Source organism: Alexandromys fortis, unplaced genomic scaffold (assembly GCF_014885135.2).
Source record: "Alexandromys fortis isolate MF-2015 unplaced genomic scaffold, M_Fortis_MF-2015_v1.1 scaffold_50, whole genome shotgun sequence".
Taxonomy (NCBI): Eukaryota; Metazoa; Chordata; class Mammalia; order Rodentia; family Cricetidae; genus Alexandromys; species Alexandromys fortis.
The window spans coordinates 3644468-3662959 of NW_026067932.1; the positions used below are offsets into that span (position 1 = coordinate 3644468).

Here is an 18492-nt window from a genome sequence, read left to right on the forward strand (position 1 = left end):
TGGTTTTTCGAGACAGGGTTTCTCTATGGTTTTGGAGCCTGTCCTGGAACTAGCTCTTGTAGACCAGGCTGGTCTCGAACTCACAGAGATCTGCCTGCCTCTGCCTCCCGAGTGCTGGGATTAAAGGCGTGTGCCACCACCGCCCAAGATCTCATATTAAAATCATAAATAGCTTTAAAAGCCCCCACAATCTTTACAAATTTAACCACATTAAAATTTCAGTCTCTTTAAAATATCCTGTAGAAAACTTCCTTGAATATGGGATTTAAGATGTTTTAGTAGCATAAGGCTTTTCATGACAGCGAGATGCGTCTGCTCCCGGCAGTACCATACCATTCTACTTCAATACCCAATCTCTTAAAAGTTCGAGTCTTTAACCAGTGGGCTTCTTTACAAACCAAAAGTAAATCAAATACCTTCTTCAAGAGGGAAGAACCAGGGCAACGTCACAATCTGAACCAAGCAAAAACCAAACTCCGACGGTATAAATAACTCAATATTTAGTTATCTGGGATTCACTCCCGATATTCTAGACTCCTCCAAAGGGCTTGGGTCATTTCTCCGGCCCCGCCCTCTGCTGCGTGCGCAGCGTGTCTTCTAGGCTCTGGCTGGCTCCACTCCAGAGCTGCTAACGTTCGTGGTGATCGTCCCACCGCACATCCTGGCCTGGACATTCACCAATAGCCTCTCGAAGGCTCTCTTCATGGTGCTAAGCCTCAACTTCTTTGCACGACCCCTTCAGTCCTGGGCCTTCAACAATGGCCTTTCCCGGCCTCTCCCGGTGCCCTGTCTCAGCTGCTCTCGTGAACCCTTCGTGCCTTCCAAACAAGCGCCACCTGGGTGACATGGACACATTATCAAATCCTGCTGCCAGCACAGGGTACAATCACGACTGCCTCTGAAACAGCTCCTCTCTGCTCCCAAGGAAACACTTCCCGGAGGATTTCACCTCACCGGTGCTGATATCTCTTCTTAATTTCTTATTAAGAAGATCACTGCTAATTTCTTAGCTCCAGCCTACCAGCAGCAATGGTCCCAGTAACGGCTTTAAACTTCCCTCTGAAATTTCACAGGCCAGGCCTCCGTTGTCTGCACCTGCTCTCAGGGTTCTTCTCTTTCCAGCTCCCACGGAACACCCCACTGAGGCCTTAACACTCAACGACTTTTCTAATCCTAAATTCCAAAGTCTTTTCCAAATCTTCAAAAACAAAAACCCCAAACCAAAACAACAACAACAACAAAACCATGGTCAGGTCTGTCGCAGCAATACCCCTCTACGCTGGTACAAATTAGTCTTAGAGTTTCTACTGCTGTGACAAAACACCGTAACCAAAAAGTAAGTTGAGGAGAAAAGGGTTTATTTGACTTACACTTCTAGATCACAGTCCATCACCGGAGGAACGGGAACTCAAGCAGGGCTGGAGCCTGGAGGCAGGAACCCGTGCAGAGGCCACGTAGAGGAGCTGCTTACTGGTCTGTTTTTCCTGGCTTGCTCCGTCTGCTCTTTCACACAACCCAGGACCAATGGCCCAGGGATGGGACCACCTACCACGGGTTGGGCCCTCCCCGTTGGTCACTAATTGAGAACACGCCTTACACCTGATGTTACAGAGGCATTTTTCTCAGCTGAGGCTCCTTCCTCTGATGACTCCAGCTTGTGTCAAGCTGAAACACGAGACCAGTCAGTACAGTGTTCTTGGAACTAGAGCGATGGAGCGTAGATTAAGAATGCGGACAGCTCTTGTGGGTTAGGTCCCAAGTTTAATCCCTCATGCCTCTGTTGGGTGGCTCACACCTGCCAGGGAGATCCAATGTCTCCACACCGGCAGACACTTGCACTAGTGCACGTATCCGCAAACACACGTCTGTCTCACTTTGGGTTTTTACTGCTGTGGAGAGACACCATGACCATAGCAACTCTTACAAAGAAAACATTTAATTAGCGGGGCTCATTTACAGTTTTAGAGGTTCGGTCAGTTATCATCCTGGCAGAGATCATGGTGGCATGAGGGTGGTGACGGAGCTGAGACTGCTGTTACATCTTGCAGGCTACAGATAATCAACTAACACACTGGGTGGTGTCTCAAGCACAAGAAACTTCAAAGCCCACCCCACAGTGACACACCTCCAAAGAGTGCCACCCCCGGTGTGATTATGGGGGCCACATATATTCAAACTACCTCAACACCTAATTAAAACTAAATCTTTAGGGGCTGGAGAGATGGCTCAGTGGTTAAGAGCACTGACTACTCTTCCAGAGGACCTGGGTTCAATCTCCAGCCCCCACAAGGCAGTTCATGACTGTCTGGAACTCCAGTTCCAGGGGATCTGACACCCAAGGCAAAACACCAAAGTGCATAAAATAAAAATAATCTGAAAATCTTTAAACAACAGATGTTGTTATTTCCCTCTTAGGGAAAAAGAAATAGATTACTGGTATCCCTCTAGCAATGGCAGGCGTCTGACAGATGCCTATGCTTTCAACAACATTACCTAGAGACTTGGGCTCTCTGCTTTCCCCAGCTTAGTACTGCTCTACTCCAGTCTTGTTTCAAACAGACGCACACGCAGAGTTGAAAACAGAACAGCAAGGCCCAAGTCACCGTCCTCATTTAGAACTTCATGAGTTCCCTTCTCACGGCTGCATCGTCTCAAACACCTAGCCTCAACCCTTCATCAGTCAGAGCCGTCCTTCAGCCCTGCATCTGTGGTCTCTAAGGGTGAGCAAGCAATTCCTCATATTCAGTAGTTGGGAGCTGGTGGGAGCCCCTCATTCCACCTCCCAGAGTGTCACAGAGATCGTGCGGTGAACGTTGGCTGGGATTGCACGCCTTCGATGGAAAGGTATCCAGAGAAAGTCCTTTCTAACCTTTGCAAAGACTTTCCATTCTTGAACCATCAAAAGGAAGGGGCTCCCATTGGCTGGTTCTACCCATGTGTCTGCTCCGTCATCTCGTTTACTCTTCTAGAAGGGTGAGACACAGGCACTGAGCAAGGTCTCTGGCAAGGCTGTTTAGAGGTGTAACCAAGTGGGCACTATGCAGAGCCTAGTAGTTATAAGAGCACCCTGGCCACTGCTCAGGTTCCTCATGAAACCAGATGGACAGGGTAATGGGCAACTGTATATTATTTATTAATGAATATATTGCATATAATATAAAAATGTCGTTATATAATCACACATTAATATTAATTGATAGATTAATGGACAAATATATGTATATGGATAGGGTCATCTAAATGGTCCTGGTAGTGTACCCCTGAAATCCCGGCTGATTGGGAAGCTGAAGCAAGGTATTGAAGGTTTGCTGGAACAACAGAGTGAGTTCCAGCCCAGCCTGAGCAATATAGCAAGGCACAATTTAGACACGGAAAGTAAGAAAAACAAATGCTGGGGACGTAGCCAAGAATTTCATACCTGGGGAAGTGGGGAGGGGTCTCCTAGTATGAAGCACCTTCAACCTTAGACTTTTAAGTAGAAGAGGCGACTAGAGCCAGAATCTGTTTGAAACACATATTTTGGATTATGAACTTAGTGTCTCAAGTGATCCCAAGAGTCTTTTAGATATTAGATATTGAAACTCATTCAGCTGAGTTTCCTTGAACACAGAAGGTTCAAGAAGGATGACTGACCACATAAGAATATGAGCCCCATCCCTGCTCCTGTGATTTTTCTCAGTACAGAGCTTACATTTATTAGTGACATGAGATTCTGCTCTGGAGTTTGAGGACAAAAACTGCCAACGATGAATGCAAGCTGATTGTCAAATGCACCCCAGCTGAGATGTTGAATGTGGGTGAAGGGGGTGAAGGGTTTCTTACAACGAGCAAACAGGAGGCACATAGAAAAATACAGCTCACTTACTCCTGACATTGTTTTTCTTCTTTTCAGCTAACTCCTCTACTTCTGCATCTACAACTGAGAGAGCCTTTCAGAGAGAGGCTATGCTCTGAAATCTAGACAGGTGCAATCCTTGACAGCCATGTCATTCGCTTTAAAAATCTGTTCATATTGAGTTACCTGTTGGTAAGGTTATTCCCACTTGGCCTTTGCCGGGCACAAGAAGTCACAATGGGAATGGGCTGAGGAAAAAGCGGCCCCTCTTACCTCTTTACCGCCTGGACTTCCATGCTTGCTTTCTTGAGCTCCGTTGTCATATGGAGTTTGTTTATTGTTTCCTGTGCTGCCCTGAAAGGGAACACGCATCTATTAGTTATTCATTTGTTTTTCTGAAAAAAATGAAGCAAGCAAGCAAAGACTGTGGTGGGGGGGGGAGGGTGCGGCTAGGGTGGAGACACTAACATTTTAAGAGCGTCTACAGATCTCTGGTCATTTTCACGGAGGAACTCTTCAAAGGCTATGGCGTCAGCTTGGAGCTTTTTCTCGGCTTTCCTGAGTTGATTTTCCTTCATGGCTATGAGCTTTTCAAACCTTTGAATTGTGTTTCTCTTGGTTGACACTGCATACTAGGAATATCGAAAACAAGAGCGGGTCAAGAACATTCCGTCACGTGTTACCGATAGGTTTCAGCAGAACCTCTGAAAAGGCTAGGGAGTGGGTCCTGCTGCAAGATGTTCACTTGCTTTAGAAGTAATAATGACGTGCACAGAGCTGGGACTTTATCTCATGCTGGAAGATTGCTTTGCGGGCAGTCAGGAGGGAAGTGAAGTCTTCTCACTAGCGTTTATGAAGAGACTTTGTGTTCTTCTAAAATGGCTGCTCCCTACCTGCCAAAACACAGGTGCTTTTCAAAGAGTAGGTCCATCTGTTACCCAGGATTTGGGGCCCCAAAGAAACCAGGCTGTCTATAGCTCCCAGACCCCCCATCTTTTCCTGTGACAGGAGAAGTAAGTTTCAACTTAGGGTGCAATGATGGATTTCTCCAAGTTGGCCTGAGGGTGTGGGTTATTCAGCCAAACCCAGAGAGATCTGTTTAGATTCTCAAGTGTGAATTTTGACAACTACCTTTTTTTTTTCTTTTTTTTTAGTGCAGCATATGAGATCTGATGCCACATGGACTTATCCCCATTCCCCTTTGTATGCATGTATATATTATAGGAAGATTCTACAGTGGCAGGTTTCAATATGACTTCCTCCATAGGCCTTAAGTGTTAATACCCCCCCCCCCCGCTAGACACCCCATGTTAGAAAATAAAAGCCCAACGCCAGGAGTGTGCTACTCTTTTTGAGTTGTTGATCACTAGGGTCTCATTGACCCCTCAAATAGTATGGGCTATTGCCGTTGTCCTTGGTTACCCTCCAGAACTAAGACCCTGTGTTAGCTAGGTTGTTGTCAACTTGGGACAAGCTAGAGTTATCAGAGAGGAGAGAATTTCAATTGAAAAAAAAAAAAAAAGCTTCCCTAAGATTGGCTTGTGGGCAAGCCTATGAAGCATTTTCTTGATTAATAATTGACATGGGAAGACCCAGCTGACTGTAAGTGATGTCACCTCTGGTAGGTGGTCCTGGATGGTATGAAAGAACATGCTGAGCAAGTCTTAGGGAGCAAGTCAGGAAGCAGCACTCCTCCAAGGCTTCTGCTTCCGTTCCTGCCTTGCCCCAGTTCCCAAGCTAATTTCCCTCAGTCTCAGTGATGGACAGTTACCTGGACAAGTAAGGTGAGAGGAACCCTTTCCTTTCTCGTGGTCATGATGTCTTATCACAGCAGTAGAAACCTGACTGAGACAGACAGCAACACTGAAGACACCGACGTGGAGAAATTCAGCTGGTACAGACCCGGAGGTTTCACCCCTTCTAGATAACTTTCATAATGTTGGAAAGAGCTATGCATGACAGCGGAGGAGAGAAACAACCACCACTCTTATCCAGCTATGAACCCTAGGAGCTACAATAATGACTGGCCTGGCAAGATACGCTTACTGGTGCAATAGTGGCATGGATATTATTTGAGTAACCAAACACTTTCAGATTGGACCTAAGGTCTATTTCACTGCGTAGAGAACCCTTATTTAACCCTGCTGTTGGGGTCAAGAACTTGTGACTAGATAGGACCTAGGGGATAAGTTACTACTATTATTTTGCTAAGTTGATATAGCATTAAAACAACTCCTGTCTTTGTGTGATAGTTTGAATATAATTGGCCCCCATGATCTCATAGGAAGTGGCACTATTAGGAGGTGTGGCTTTGTTGGAGTGGGTGTGGCCTCACTGGAGGAAGAGTGTCACTGTGGGGGTGGGCTTTGAGAGTCTTTTTCTAGAGCTTCACTCAGTGTGACAGTCAGTAGACTTCCTGTTGCCTCTGAGTCAAGATGTAGGACTCTCAGCTCCAGCACCACGTCTGCCTGCACGCCGCCATGCTCCCCTTCATGATCGTAATGGACTGAGCCTCTGAAACTGTAAAAGAGCCCCCTCAATTAAATATTTCTTTTATAAGAGTTGCCGTGGTCATGGTGTCTCTCCACAGCAATAAAAACCCTAACTAAGACAGTGAGGGTTACTACTGTGGTGATGAAATATCATGGCCCAAAGCATCTTGGGGAGAAAGGATTTATTTCAGCTATGCCTCCACATAACAGCTCATCACTAAAAGCAGTGAGGAGCGGGAACTCAAGTCGGGCAGAATCCGGGAGGCAGGAGCTGATGCAGAGGCCATGGAGGATGCTGCTTACTGGCTTGCTTCCCATGGCTAGCTCAGCCTGCTTTCTTATAAAACCCAGGACTACCAGCCTGAGGGTGGTTCAACCCAAAACAGGCTGGGCCCTCCCACACCAATCACAGGTCAATCACTGATTAAGAAAATGCCTACAGGCTTACCTACAGCCAGATTTTATGGAGGAATTTTTTTTCTGTGACTCCCTCCTTTCTGATGAGTCTAGCATGTGTGTCAAGTTCACTTGGAAGCAGCCAGCATAAGTCCCAATGGCATATTGCTATGCCCAGAGATCAGTGTACCTCTCAACTGTCATCAGAGAAGCGACTTCTTATAATAGACGGTGATAAACATAGAGACCCACAACTGGTCAACAAGCTGAGAATAAGAGACTGTGGAATTCTCAACCTTGCACAGAGCTCCCGAGGCTGAGGATCATTGTGGAAGAGCAGGCAGTGTAGATGATGTCAAAAACACAGTCTTTTCCAGACACAACCGGCAAAGCGCACCGATGGACTCCCAGCAATCGCGTAAGACTTCGCAAATGCAAACAAAGCAAAACCACAGCATGGAGGACCGACCTCCGGAGAGAGGAAGAGGGATTCTTCTTTAATGGTGTGACTCTTGGTCAGTCAACCACATCCAGGCCAGGTCCCACATCCAACAAAAGTTGGGCAACACAAATCGGACTCAACAGGTTTAAAGCAAAAAAAGGAAAGACCGTGAAAGTGGAAGAATAAGGGGTGAAAGCTGATCTGGAATGAGTTGGGGTGTGTGTGACATTATCAAAATCCATTGTGAAAAAGTCTCAAAGGATAACAGTCATGCTATTGAAAAGGATACATTTTGGATATAGACAAATGCTCTTTCCACATTGGTTGAGATGATTACGTGGCTTTTCATTTCTAATCTGTTGCTACGTGTTGTACTTAGCCATTTTCAAATGTTAAGCTGCTTTTACATGCTTAGGATAAGCCCCAATTAGCCCTAATAGATTATCCTCACATATTATTGGATTTGTTAAAAATTGCTTGGAGTGCTTGCTTCTACCTTCCTTCCTCTTTAAACATTTATTATATTTAGTTGGTTAGTTGGTTAGTTTAAGTGCATGGGACAGGGATACATGGGGGTCAGAGGACAACTTGTAGAAGTTGCTCCTTCCTCCACGCAGGTCTCAGATACTGAGCTCAGGTCACCAGGCTTGGAGCCATGTGCCTGTACCCACTAGGCCATCCTGTGCACCCGTTCTTGTCATACCGAGTGCTGGGAATGTGCCTCCTTCTTACTCAATTTTATGTAACGGGGTCTGTAAAATTAGAATGGCTTTCTCTTAAAATGTCTGGTACACTTAGCCCGAGAATGTGGGGGGTTTTTTTCTTTCTTTTGCCAACTAGCACAATTTTTATAATGTTATGAAGCTGTTTATCTACGTTCTCCTTGGACAAGCTTTGTTAGCTTGTAACTTTGCAGAAATTCATTCTGTCCATGTCAAATTATCGGCATAAAATCATAGTATAAAAGTCACAATACAGGAGCACTTACATTCTAAATGAGGCTCTCACACCCTAAGTCTGCCACAAATAAAACCTTTAAAAAAGGAAGGGGGCATTAGAGAGATGGCTCAGAGGTTAAGAGCATTGCCTTCTCTTCCAAAGGTCCTGAGTTCAATTCCCAGCAACCACATGGTGGCTCACAACCATCTGTAATGAGGTCTGGTGCCCTCTTCTAGCCTGCAGGCATACACACAGACAGAATATTGTGTACATAATAAATAAATATTTTTTAAAAAAGGAAGGGGTGGGGGCAGAGAAAAGGGGGTGAAAGGAACAAGGCAAGATGCCATGGGACCAATTCAGTTTTTGGAAATTAAGTTACTCATCCCCAAGTCCACCCTCACTACTGACACCAACAGCAAATTTGAGCCCCTCATGTAGCCTCAGGTTTCTGGGAGATCTCACAAAACCCCTGGGCCAGAAGAAGAGCCCCCTGAGGTAAGGTTTAGAGCAGTGGCTCTCAGCCCCCCTAATGCTGAGGCCCTTTAACAGCTCCTCATGCTGGGGTGACTGCCACCCACAGAGTTATTCCGCTGCTCCTTCATCACTGCAGTTTTGCTACCGTTGCAAATCGTAATGTAAATATGCGACATGTGACCCCAAGGGAACCACGGGTTTAGAGACGCTCCAGATACAAAGCTTCAGGAACCCCCTCCCCCACGGAGCCGGCCTCCGATTCCATTCCTGCATCTGTAATGATAAACATGGCTATGGCCAACCAGGGAATCAACTGAGCCTCACTGGCTGGAGTTTCCAATGACGCTTCGTTCCACAGACATGATTGATTGACTGACCTGTCTTCAGTCCCCAGACCTCTCGGTATGACCCCAAACCTCCACAGTGTTGGTTTTTCTGGCATGGCCATCCTAAGACTGGTAGGCGTGGCCACCTTCGCCTTAAAGACATCTTTAGGAGATGTGACATTGGTTCTGCCTTCTAGAAAACAGGACCAGAGCCAGACATTTCTTGGGCAAGGTCAGTTTTTTTTTTTTTTTTCCAGCAACAGTTTGAGTGATAAGTTGACTTTATTCTATCACTTGGGGAACATGTTATCAACCTGCTTGGGGGTTTTAGAAAAAAACGCCAGAGCAGTGGACAAAGCCCATTTACTATAACCGCACTGAAATCCTAGAGAAACTGCCAAGTGCCATTACATTAGCTCCATCGTCAAGGTTTCATGCTGAGGACAAAATCCCAGGCAGGAACTGATATTAGCAAACAAAGGCGTGGGGTTCTCGTCACAGCCGTAGGATATAGCTTATGTGAGCTCTGTTGACTGCAGCTGGTCTCATAGGAAAGCATTAACTCTGGCCTGTATCCCAAAATATGTGCTATGAAATTAGGAAAGATCAGATATATTTTCCCTTACTCATTAGCGTTCAAGACCTCAACAGAAACAGACTGTCATGAGCACAGTGTCTCTGCTCTATCCGTGCTAAATTAACATGGATATATGACTAATGAAGAATATTATTGTCATGTGACCTGGGTTCCAGCTCAAGGTTACTGATGACGGGATAAAAACCCTCTGTTATTGTATAAGACGCTTCAAGAACTTCCCTGGTTGGCTAGGCTGTGTGTTTACTGTTAACAGCTGCAGCTGGTACCACAGGTGTGCTCCACAGAGCTGAGGGGCTGGTTGACCAAACACCTTTGCTCGTGCTTCTAAACCCTGCCTCGTGGGGGCTCTTCCAGCTGACTTTTATATTTCCTTTCCTTGTAACAAGTCATTTCTCTCTGGTATTGAGTGGGTATAGAGAGAGCTGGACGATTCCAGAATGTTCTGGTTTCCATCATAGTCAACACGAATATCAGAAAATTCTAAGTCAAATAGGCTTTTTGAGGGCTACTGGGGGCTATTCTCGGACTGAAGGGAAAAAGAGCTAATGGGGCCCAATGTCCTCTAGAAATACAATCCATTTCCTGGGTTACTAGTATAGATTATTTAAATATAAGTTCTCCAATGGGAGGGAGTTTGGTAATGCCTAGCACATAATAAAAACTCAATAAATATTGTTCAAGAGAATAAGCGTAGGAACGAGCCACTCTGTTCAGCCAATAATAGATTTAGAACATGTTATGGAAAAACACAGCGCCGGGCTAAGTATCTGACAAGGCTATGCAAGAAGTCTCCTGGCTAACGGGAGAAAAATGTTACATTTAATACCTCCAGTAGAAATCTGTCTCTCTGGTCATTAATAAACTCGTGCACAGTCCTCTTTCTGTCCGCGCCTGGAGAGAAACAGACATAGGTTTAGTCGGCTAGCTCTCAGCGATACTGCACAGAACGTGAGCTGGCCAAGTCATCATATATGCTGTGCATCCAGACAGTAGGGTTTCCTGGCACTCCAGAGCTGCCGCAAGAGTGGCTACCACTTATTGTGTATCTTCGAACAGTTCGGAGGGCTGGTTAGGGATTTTAAACATGTGTGAAACCGACAGAATCTGGTACAGAATGCAGTCTCTCGCTAACGACAGAGATAGAAAATACTGCCTAAACAGGCAATGGGTCTGTACCGCCTTGGGGGGGGGGGGCGGCGGCTACGTCTCTCCAAAGGTGCCCTGGTTCCCACCTCTAACTGGGAGCGAAGAGTGAGCCTGCTCTCTCTTTGTGCCTCAGTTTCCTCGTCTGTGTGAAAACTGTTCTTCTACCCTCAGCTCATGGTCATTTCCGTGTTCTGGCCATGAAACAGGCATGGAGCTGTGTGGCTTCCAAGAAGAAGCTTCACGAGCCCTTAGTTGCAGCCCCTGAGATATTCCAGACGGCGACCGTTCCTTCGGCAGGGACCCAAAGGGAAAGCGACCGAGAAGTAAACCTCTGGGATTGGAAGCCCCTGAAATTTCAACATGGCTTGTATTTGTTATGAAAGCACAGGGTGGCCCCTGTAAGAACAACCCTCTTTCCCACAGCAGCATTGGGAAAAGGAAACAGGGCCGCAGAATATAAAACACACAGTAGTTTCTCGATAACTATTAGCTCAGATAACTATTGTTCAGACAACACACTTGAAATGAATCATTTCGTGTTGCAATCAATCATAAAAGCAGTACTAATTATAACAGTCATTAGCTACTATCCATTGGGAGGTAGCCAATGGAATTGGGCAGGCTTGGACTCGAACTCTGCATTTGCTTAGAGATTTGGGGTGCCTCAACCTCACTGAGACATTTTCATCTGCTTTGGGCAAGTTCCCCCATGCAGCTGCAGGCCAGCAATAAACACTTTCTTTTTGGCTTTAAGAATATCTGTGTCGACAGGTCAGTGGTGGCACATGCCTTTAATTCCAGCAGAGGCAGGGGAGGATCTCTGAGTCTGAGGCCAGCCTGGTCTACAGAGTGAACTTCAGAACATCCAGGGTCACACAGAGGAACCCTATCTCCATCCATATCTCCCCATCAAACAGAGTGTCCGTGATGCGCCCTCTGGCGGTCTTATCTCGAAATAGCTTGCTGTCTCTAGCCACCAGTAAATCTCCCCAACCGAGGACGCACGCACGCATTTTAAAGCGAAGAGAAGAGTAGCGTGGGCTTACCTTCTGTCAGTCTGAGAATAAGAGTGGGGTCTAGCCCCAGGTCTTCATAGGAGCCGCCGCCTCCTTCCGCGTAGAACGTCAGCTGGCTGAGGTGCGAGCGGCTCTTCATGCGAGATGAAAACGTCGTCTTCTGGTGGATTTTCATGTTGCGGCTCATGAGTCTTTCCTGCCCAGGGCGCAAAAGTGCAGAAGGAGCTTTGGTACGGCAAAGCACTACGTTGTTACGATCGGGATAGTAGGCAAACAAACAAGACGTTTGGCCTTAGGCAGCCTGGGAGCTGCCCTGGAAGCGGTGAGCACGCATCCCTTTCCTTGTTAGGTGGAGACAAGGAAGACCGTGTTTGAAAGGTGGGGCCTTTAATAAACTACCTCAGAGACAGGAAAACGTCTTTCCAGGGGAATCCCAAGAGGTTAGCTTGTCGGGACTGGAAACACAAGAGGGGACGGAGCTCCACGGGAGGTGGTGAGAGCCCACCCCTTGGATTTCCTTCAGGTTCTTTCAGTTTAATATTATGTTACGCTCAACAAAGGCTCGCCAACACCTGGAGAAAAGCCAGACCAGATGGAGATACTGCAGTGTTTCTAGATATATTACTCATTTTATTTAGGGTTAGGAGGGTCCTTTAACCAGTGACCCTTGGGAAGAAAACGTGAACCTCAGGCTCACTGCTGATTAAACTTCACTACAAATCACTCTAAAAATGATCCTCTTCCCCTCTCCACCCCTTCTCTCTTCTCTTCTCTCCCAGAAGCACGTATAGACTTGTTTATCCATAACTGCTTTGACACCTTTGGGGTCATTCCTAAGGACTCAAATCCTGTGACCACAGTGACTTCTCTGTTTCTCCCCCTCCTGTCCTCTCTTTTCTCATCAACAGGGCAGACGGCTCTGTCTCCTTTACCAGTCTCTGATGCTCTGACCTGTCTGTCAGTTCTAAGGTGTCCCCCGTGGTGAGACGCACTTTTATGTTGTGTCTGGCCCATGATGCACGACATGCCATCTGTGCAGGCTAGTCCCGGTTTCAGAAATGTAACAATATGCAAAGTGTATCTGTCAGACCTGGCATGCTAGCGGTACCGGAGTAGCTGCCTTCCCCCACTAGGTGGCGATCTCTGAAGGTCCCCGCTTACCCCTGTCCTCTGCATGCCCAGTCTTCCCAGAACGGTCCAGATGACCACATACCAGGAACATCAATATCTCTTTTTTAAGTCCTAATTGTCCTATAACCCACTCTGTAGACCAGGCTGGCCTCGGACTCACAGAGATCCGCCTGCCTCTGCCTCTCAAGTGACATGTGTCACCCAGCCCAGCCCCAAGACCGTGTCTTAACCCACACAAACTGATAAGAAGTATGGCTCAAAGCACGTGACCCTAACCTTTGTGGGACCTTGAGCTTAATAGGAACCTTACCTTTTTCTTCGCGGCCACCTCATTTTCTTTGAAAAGGAAGAGATCTTTGAAAAAGATCTTGTAGGGTCGTTCCTTTCTGATTGTATCATCTTTTATTCTATCTGAAAGAAGAGAAAGAGGGGGGAGAAGGAGGCGAGGGAGGGAAGGAAGGATTTGTTAGCTCATCTAATAAGTAAGTAGGCTTGTTAAGTCTCCCATCTGCTGGGATAGGGAATGGGACCGCAGGGGTCTCTGAGAAGGTGGAGCGCAGCTGCATCCTGCTCTGGCCTTCACGCTGGGCTGGGCTCTACCACCAGCTTTTCTGAGTCTCCGGCTTGTAGCGCTCTCTATAGTTACACGAGCCCCTTTATCACAATATTTTGCCTTCCCACTGATGCTGTATCCTGGATCAAACAAAGACCGTGAGCTTGCCTGAGCCCATCCTGTGTCCCCTACCACAGAGCAAGGACGGATCCCAGATACCCAAAGGACCTGCTGATACTAATTTGAATGCTCAAAGGAAAGTAATTGGCAGGTTAGGTTTAGGCCACCCACATACTCTTCCTCTGGTCTCCTATAAGACTACTAGTTGCATTTTTCGGGGGCACCGTTTTGATTTTTGAGACAGTCTATCAATGCAGCCCCTGGCTATTGTAGAACTCACCACATAGACCAGGCTAATCTCAGATTCATAGAGACCTGCCTGCCTCTCCCTCCCAAGTCCCGGGATTAAAGGCTTGCACCACCATAAACGGCATTTGAGACCGACCATAAATCCACAATATTTTCTTTTGTTTATTTTCCTTATCTTTTTGAAAACATGTTCCTATTTTCACGTTCTGGATAGGCGATCTTTGGGGGCGAGATTGAAACTGCACCCTGAATAACACCTTACCCGCAACGTTCACTAGAATCCACCCTTAGCCTCCTGCCCAATCCTACTGCAGGCTATAGAGCAACGTGAACCTTGGATCTACAGCTTGTCACTTGGGCATCTGAGGCATTAGCTGCACCCAGCTTACTCCAAGCTCAAGATAAAAAATACACATAACAAGTAAGGGGTTTTATAATACAAGTAACCCTAGCCCTGACCAAAACTTCTCAGCAGGACGTACAAATCCTTTTTTTTTTTTCTTCTTATGCTGCATGTAGCTTTCTCCCTTGCACTCTGGCCAGCACAGAGCCCAACAGTACCAGGCAAATAGCGAGAACACATTGATTGCTTGATTCTTACCTCCAGTACTCGATGTCTGAAAAAACTGGGATGTCATTTTGTCTCCTGGTCCTGTCCAAAGAAAACGAAATACACCATTTAGAAACCCTTCAGACACAAGCGAATAGACTCCACACAAAATGTATACCCAGAATAAAATCATAAACGGTCTGTCTATAGGGGCTGGACCCACAACTCATCCACTGAGAGCTTGAACCGCTCTTTCAAAAGAATTGAGTTGGGATCTCAGCATCCACGTTGGGCGATTTACAACCGCCTGTAGCTTCAGCATCGCAGGCTCCAGCGTCGTTTTCTGGCCTCTTTAGGCACCTTCATTTACAGGCACGCATGCACGCGTGCGCTCATACACACACACATACACACACTTAAAAACAAAAGAAATATTGCGACATTTTGGTTGTGAGCCTATCCTTTAATGACTGATCCATTCCTCCAACCTGAAAAGCAAAGACAAATTTTTAAAAACAAAGCAAAACAAAACCTGTGTACATTGCATAGACGTGACTAAATTCAGCTGCCAGTGGCTTCTCAGCAACTTTCCTGGCTTCTAAAACCATGACCACACAAACTCCTGTGCCCAGCAATTCCAATTCTAGGAATTTACACTCCAGAAAATAACCAACCCCGAGAGCAAAAAACCATATGCGCCAGAGTGTGTTTGGTACCATTTAATAACTTGGAAATGCATGTCTTCAGGTCACAGCCGACTTCTAATGCAGCGGTCCTCAACCTGTGGGTCGCGACCCCTTGACAGGGTCAAGGAACCCTGTCACAGGGGTCACCTAAGACCATCGGGAAGCATGATTCATAGCAGCAGCAAAATTACAGTTATGAAGTAGCAATGAAAACAGTTGTATGGTTGGGGATCACCACAACACGAGGAAGTATATTAAGGGGTCGTGGCCTTGGGAAGGTTGAGAACCATGGCTCTAAAGGCTGAGAAACACCAAGAGCTCAGAACTTCCCGCCACTTACAGCCGAGGAGTGGGATGGGGGCCATCATCCTTCAGAGGTGGTACAGGTGCACCGATGAAGAACGTGGAGTCTTCTTACACTCACCAACCTCCCCACCACTGAAAAGGGACAATAACAGTGGCGTCCTTACGGGGTTCACAAGTTAACGCTTCCAGTCCGTGGTAGCCAAGTGCGAACGAAGGCTCACGTACACGTGTGCACATGGAGAAGAATGTCCTAAGAAGATGACAGGTGTATCTGGTGTGTGTGTGTGTGTGCGTGTGTGTGTGTGTGCATGCGTGTGTGTGTGCATGCGTGTGCGTGCGTGCATGCGTGTGTGTGTGCATGCGTGTGTGTGTGCATGCATGTGTGTGTGTGCATGCGTGTGTGTGTAAGGAGGTCCGTGGTACTTGGACACAGCAAGCAAAGGGATGATGGATCGATGAGGCCAGGGAGAAACAAAGATGCCAAGTTCTAGGTTATGAAGCATGGGCAAGTTTTTTACCCCGAGAAATGGGGAATTAATTGGTCAGTGACTCACTCTGACTGCTGAGCTAAGGAAGAACCATAAAATTCGGCTGAATTCACACAGAGAACTCTTAGGAGTCAGAGGGGTCCCTTGGGAAGGTAGTAGAAGTGCAAGAATTCTTTCTAGGTATATTTTATAAGCACCTAGTGGCCTCGCTGGTGGCACAGATGTAGCGTGTCAAACAGAGAGCTGCGGCCACGAACAGACAGAGATTGGGGCAGGGGCAACTGGGCAGGCAGAGCTTCTGTTTGGAGTGTGGTACATTCAAGGCATCCATCGGGCCACCCAAGGGGCACAGAGACATGATATACTGGTCTTCAAAGGAGCACCACGCTGGCTTGTCCAGTCACTCCTCCCACACAACACACAATCTCGTGCAGTCACATTCTTATTCTTGGATGAACAGCCTCCCAAGGACAGCGGAAAAGCACAGGGGGAAACCACAGCCCCAGGGGCCGTGGGGTCTGACTCCAGAAGGACTCTTAAACCTAAGCCTGGAACTAGGCCCAAGTCCCTTCCTTCTGCGTAGACCCTTTTACACGACGGCTCTTATACAGCACGCGCTTGTGGGAGGTGAGTGGGAACTGATGACTCATGAGTCCTCCAATGTAGATAATTGTCTAGGTCTGTCTCTGCCGCACCCTGTCTGACAACATTTCAGAAGAGTCGAGGCGACAGGCCTTTGTGAGACACCATGAGTGACGTCCCCGAAGCCCGGTTGGACTGGCAGTGCAAATCCATGTGCAGATTCTCTACTTTTAAGACTCTTGGGAAGTGAGTTTCATAGGTCCAACCACAGAGTTCTAGACTAATTTTAAATACAATTAGCCAGAGTGTTCATTACCAGACACTCACTGCTGGAAGCAAGCCTGCATTGAGATTTCATAACTCTATGCCTATAACCCAGTGAAAATGAATTTTCAGATCCCCTTAGTGCATGATAAACATACATATTACATAGATTTTATTTTAAAGCGTATATATCAGCATATATACACATATACGTACACAGACACACACTGTGTGTGTCTCCCCCACATTCATATAAGGATCAGGTCGATTCTCCCTGACCCAATACCTTTCCAGGTTTCTCCCCACCCACCTTGGGCAAATACTAGGAGGAAAAGCTGCGAACTGTGGCCTTGAATGGTGTGGCTCTACCTGAGCCAGCACTTCGCTGTTTGCCCAGAGGCCGGGGACCCACAGGTCCTTGGCCTACTCTCCCGGGCTGCCTCTTTTAATTAGGTCAGAACTGGGGCAGAAAGATGAGGAAATGCCTGTCAGCTTGACCTTTGCCCTGCTGGCGTCAGGACGGTGCCTGTGTGTGTGGACTTTTCTGGTGACGTTTCTGATAGCTCCTCTGGCAAACTGAAACACTTAACTAAGGGTCAGGGGTCAGGTAGAAGGGAGTCCCCGTGTGTGTCAGGCGATGTGAGAGCAACTTCGGAAAGTCAGCGTTATGGGGTTGCTGCTCAGTACTAAGACTTTTGGAGCTTTCAAAATAGTTTTAAATGGCACGCACGCATGCATGCATGCGTGTGTGTGTGTGCGTGCATGTGTGTGTGTGTAGTGTACAAAGCGCAGTGTCTGTAGAGGGTGTCAGATCCCCTGGAGCTGGAGTTACGTGTAGTGGCAGTCGGACTGATGAGGGCGCTGGGGACTGAACTTGGCTCCTTTAGAAGAACAGTAAGGGCTCTTAGCATCTGGGGCTCTCTAATGCTCAGCTTTTCGATCCTTAAGCTTCCCATGTCTGCAAACCCATGTTTGCAAGTCCCTCTCAGGTGATGCCTCCTTCGATGGTTAATCAGATACATTCAAGTGACCCCTTGACATAAATACCCGTGGAAAAGATGTATGATTTCTTTTAACGCGTCCCAGGAATACACAAGCCATAAACACAGTACGTGGTTGATTCTGTAAAGCCAGGGGAGAAACTGTACTATAGCCTGAAGTCCAATCCTTCACTGACAATCAAGGCAAACAGCATGAAAATCCACTAGCGACAATGAAAATGTCCACAACTCATTTATAGGTGAGTGCTGGCCCAAGTGACTTACATTTTATCGAAGGCCAAGGAAACCCACAAGCTAGAAACAAGTGTGCCTACCTAAGGCTAAGAAAACCGCACCTGGGGGAAATTTTAAACAGATTTCCTGAGGTCAGCTCAGACGAGAAATAACAGAAGTAGGAGCAAGACACGTTTGTTGAACCCCAATTTGAACCCTTCCTTTGTATCTGTAATGGCTTATATCTGCCAGTGTGGTTTGTCTGCCAAATGTAACAAGTTGGCAGAAATTTTACAATATAAAAATTCAGTAATTCCCTATGCATAAGTGACTATGTTTCTCTCCATTATTTCTATTTTTTCTCCCCCTTTCTTTCTCTCTCTCTCTTCCTCTCTCTCTCTTTCTCTCTCTCTCTTTCTTTCTCTCGCTCTCTCTTTCTCTCTCTCTCTTTTTCTCTCTCTCTTTCTCTCTCTCTCTCTCTTTCTTTCTTTTTATATAGTGTCAGACTATGTAGACCAGGCTGGCCTCAAACTCCAGAGTTCTGCCTACCTCTGCCTTCTGAGTACTGGGATTAAAGATGGCTAATTTCTAATTTTTTTTTCATCATGAGTTGCGTGTGGTTGTGTTTCTACGTCGTGAGTAGCCTTTGGGTCTTCCATCACATTGTCTCCCTATTTTCTAA

The 18492-nt window shown here is 46.7% G+C and overlaps 1 protein-coding gene across 1 annotated transcript in view; it reads right to left on the bottom strand.

The window, feature by feature from the left end:
• Positions 1–14359, bottom strand: part of Ccdc38 (coiled-coil domain containing 38) — a 37070-nt gene extending 22711 nt beyond the window's left edge. The window contains exons 1-7 of the mRNA XM_050145531.1: positions 14322–14359; positions 13109–13209; positions 11698–11863; positions 10332–10396; positions 4304–4467; positions 4108–4189; positions 3866–3929 (exon numbers count right to left, since the gene is read on the bottom strand). Of these exons, the coding sequence (XP_050001488.1) occupies positions 3866–3929; positions 4108–4189; positions 4304–4467; positions 10332–10396; positions 11698–11863; positions 13109–13209; positions 14322–14358 (679 nt within the window). The 5' untranslated portion in view covers position 14359. The remainder of the gene's footprint in view (positions 1–3865; positions 3930–4107; positions 4190–4303; positions 4468–10331; positions 10397–11697; positions 11864–13108; positions 13210–14321) is intronic.
• Positions 14360–18492: the final 4133 nt, after the last annotated feature.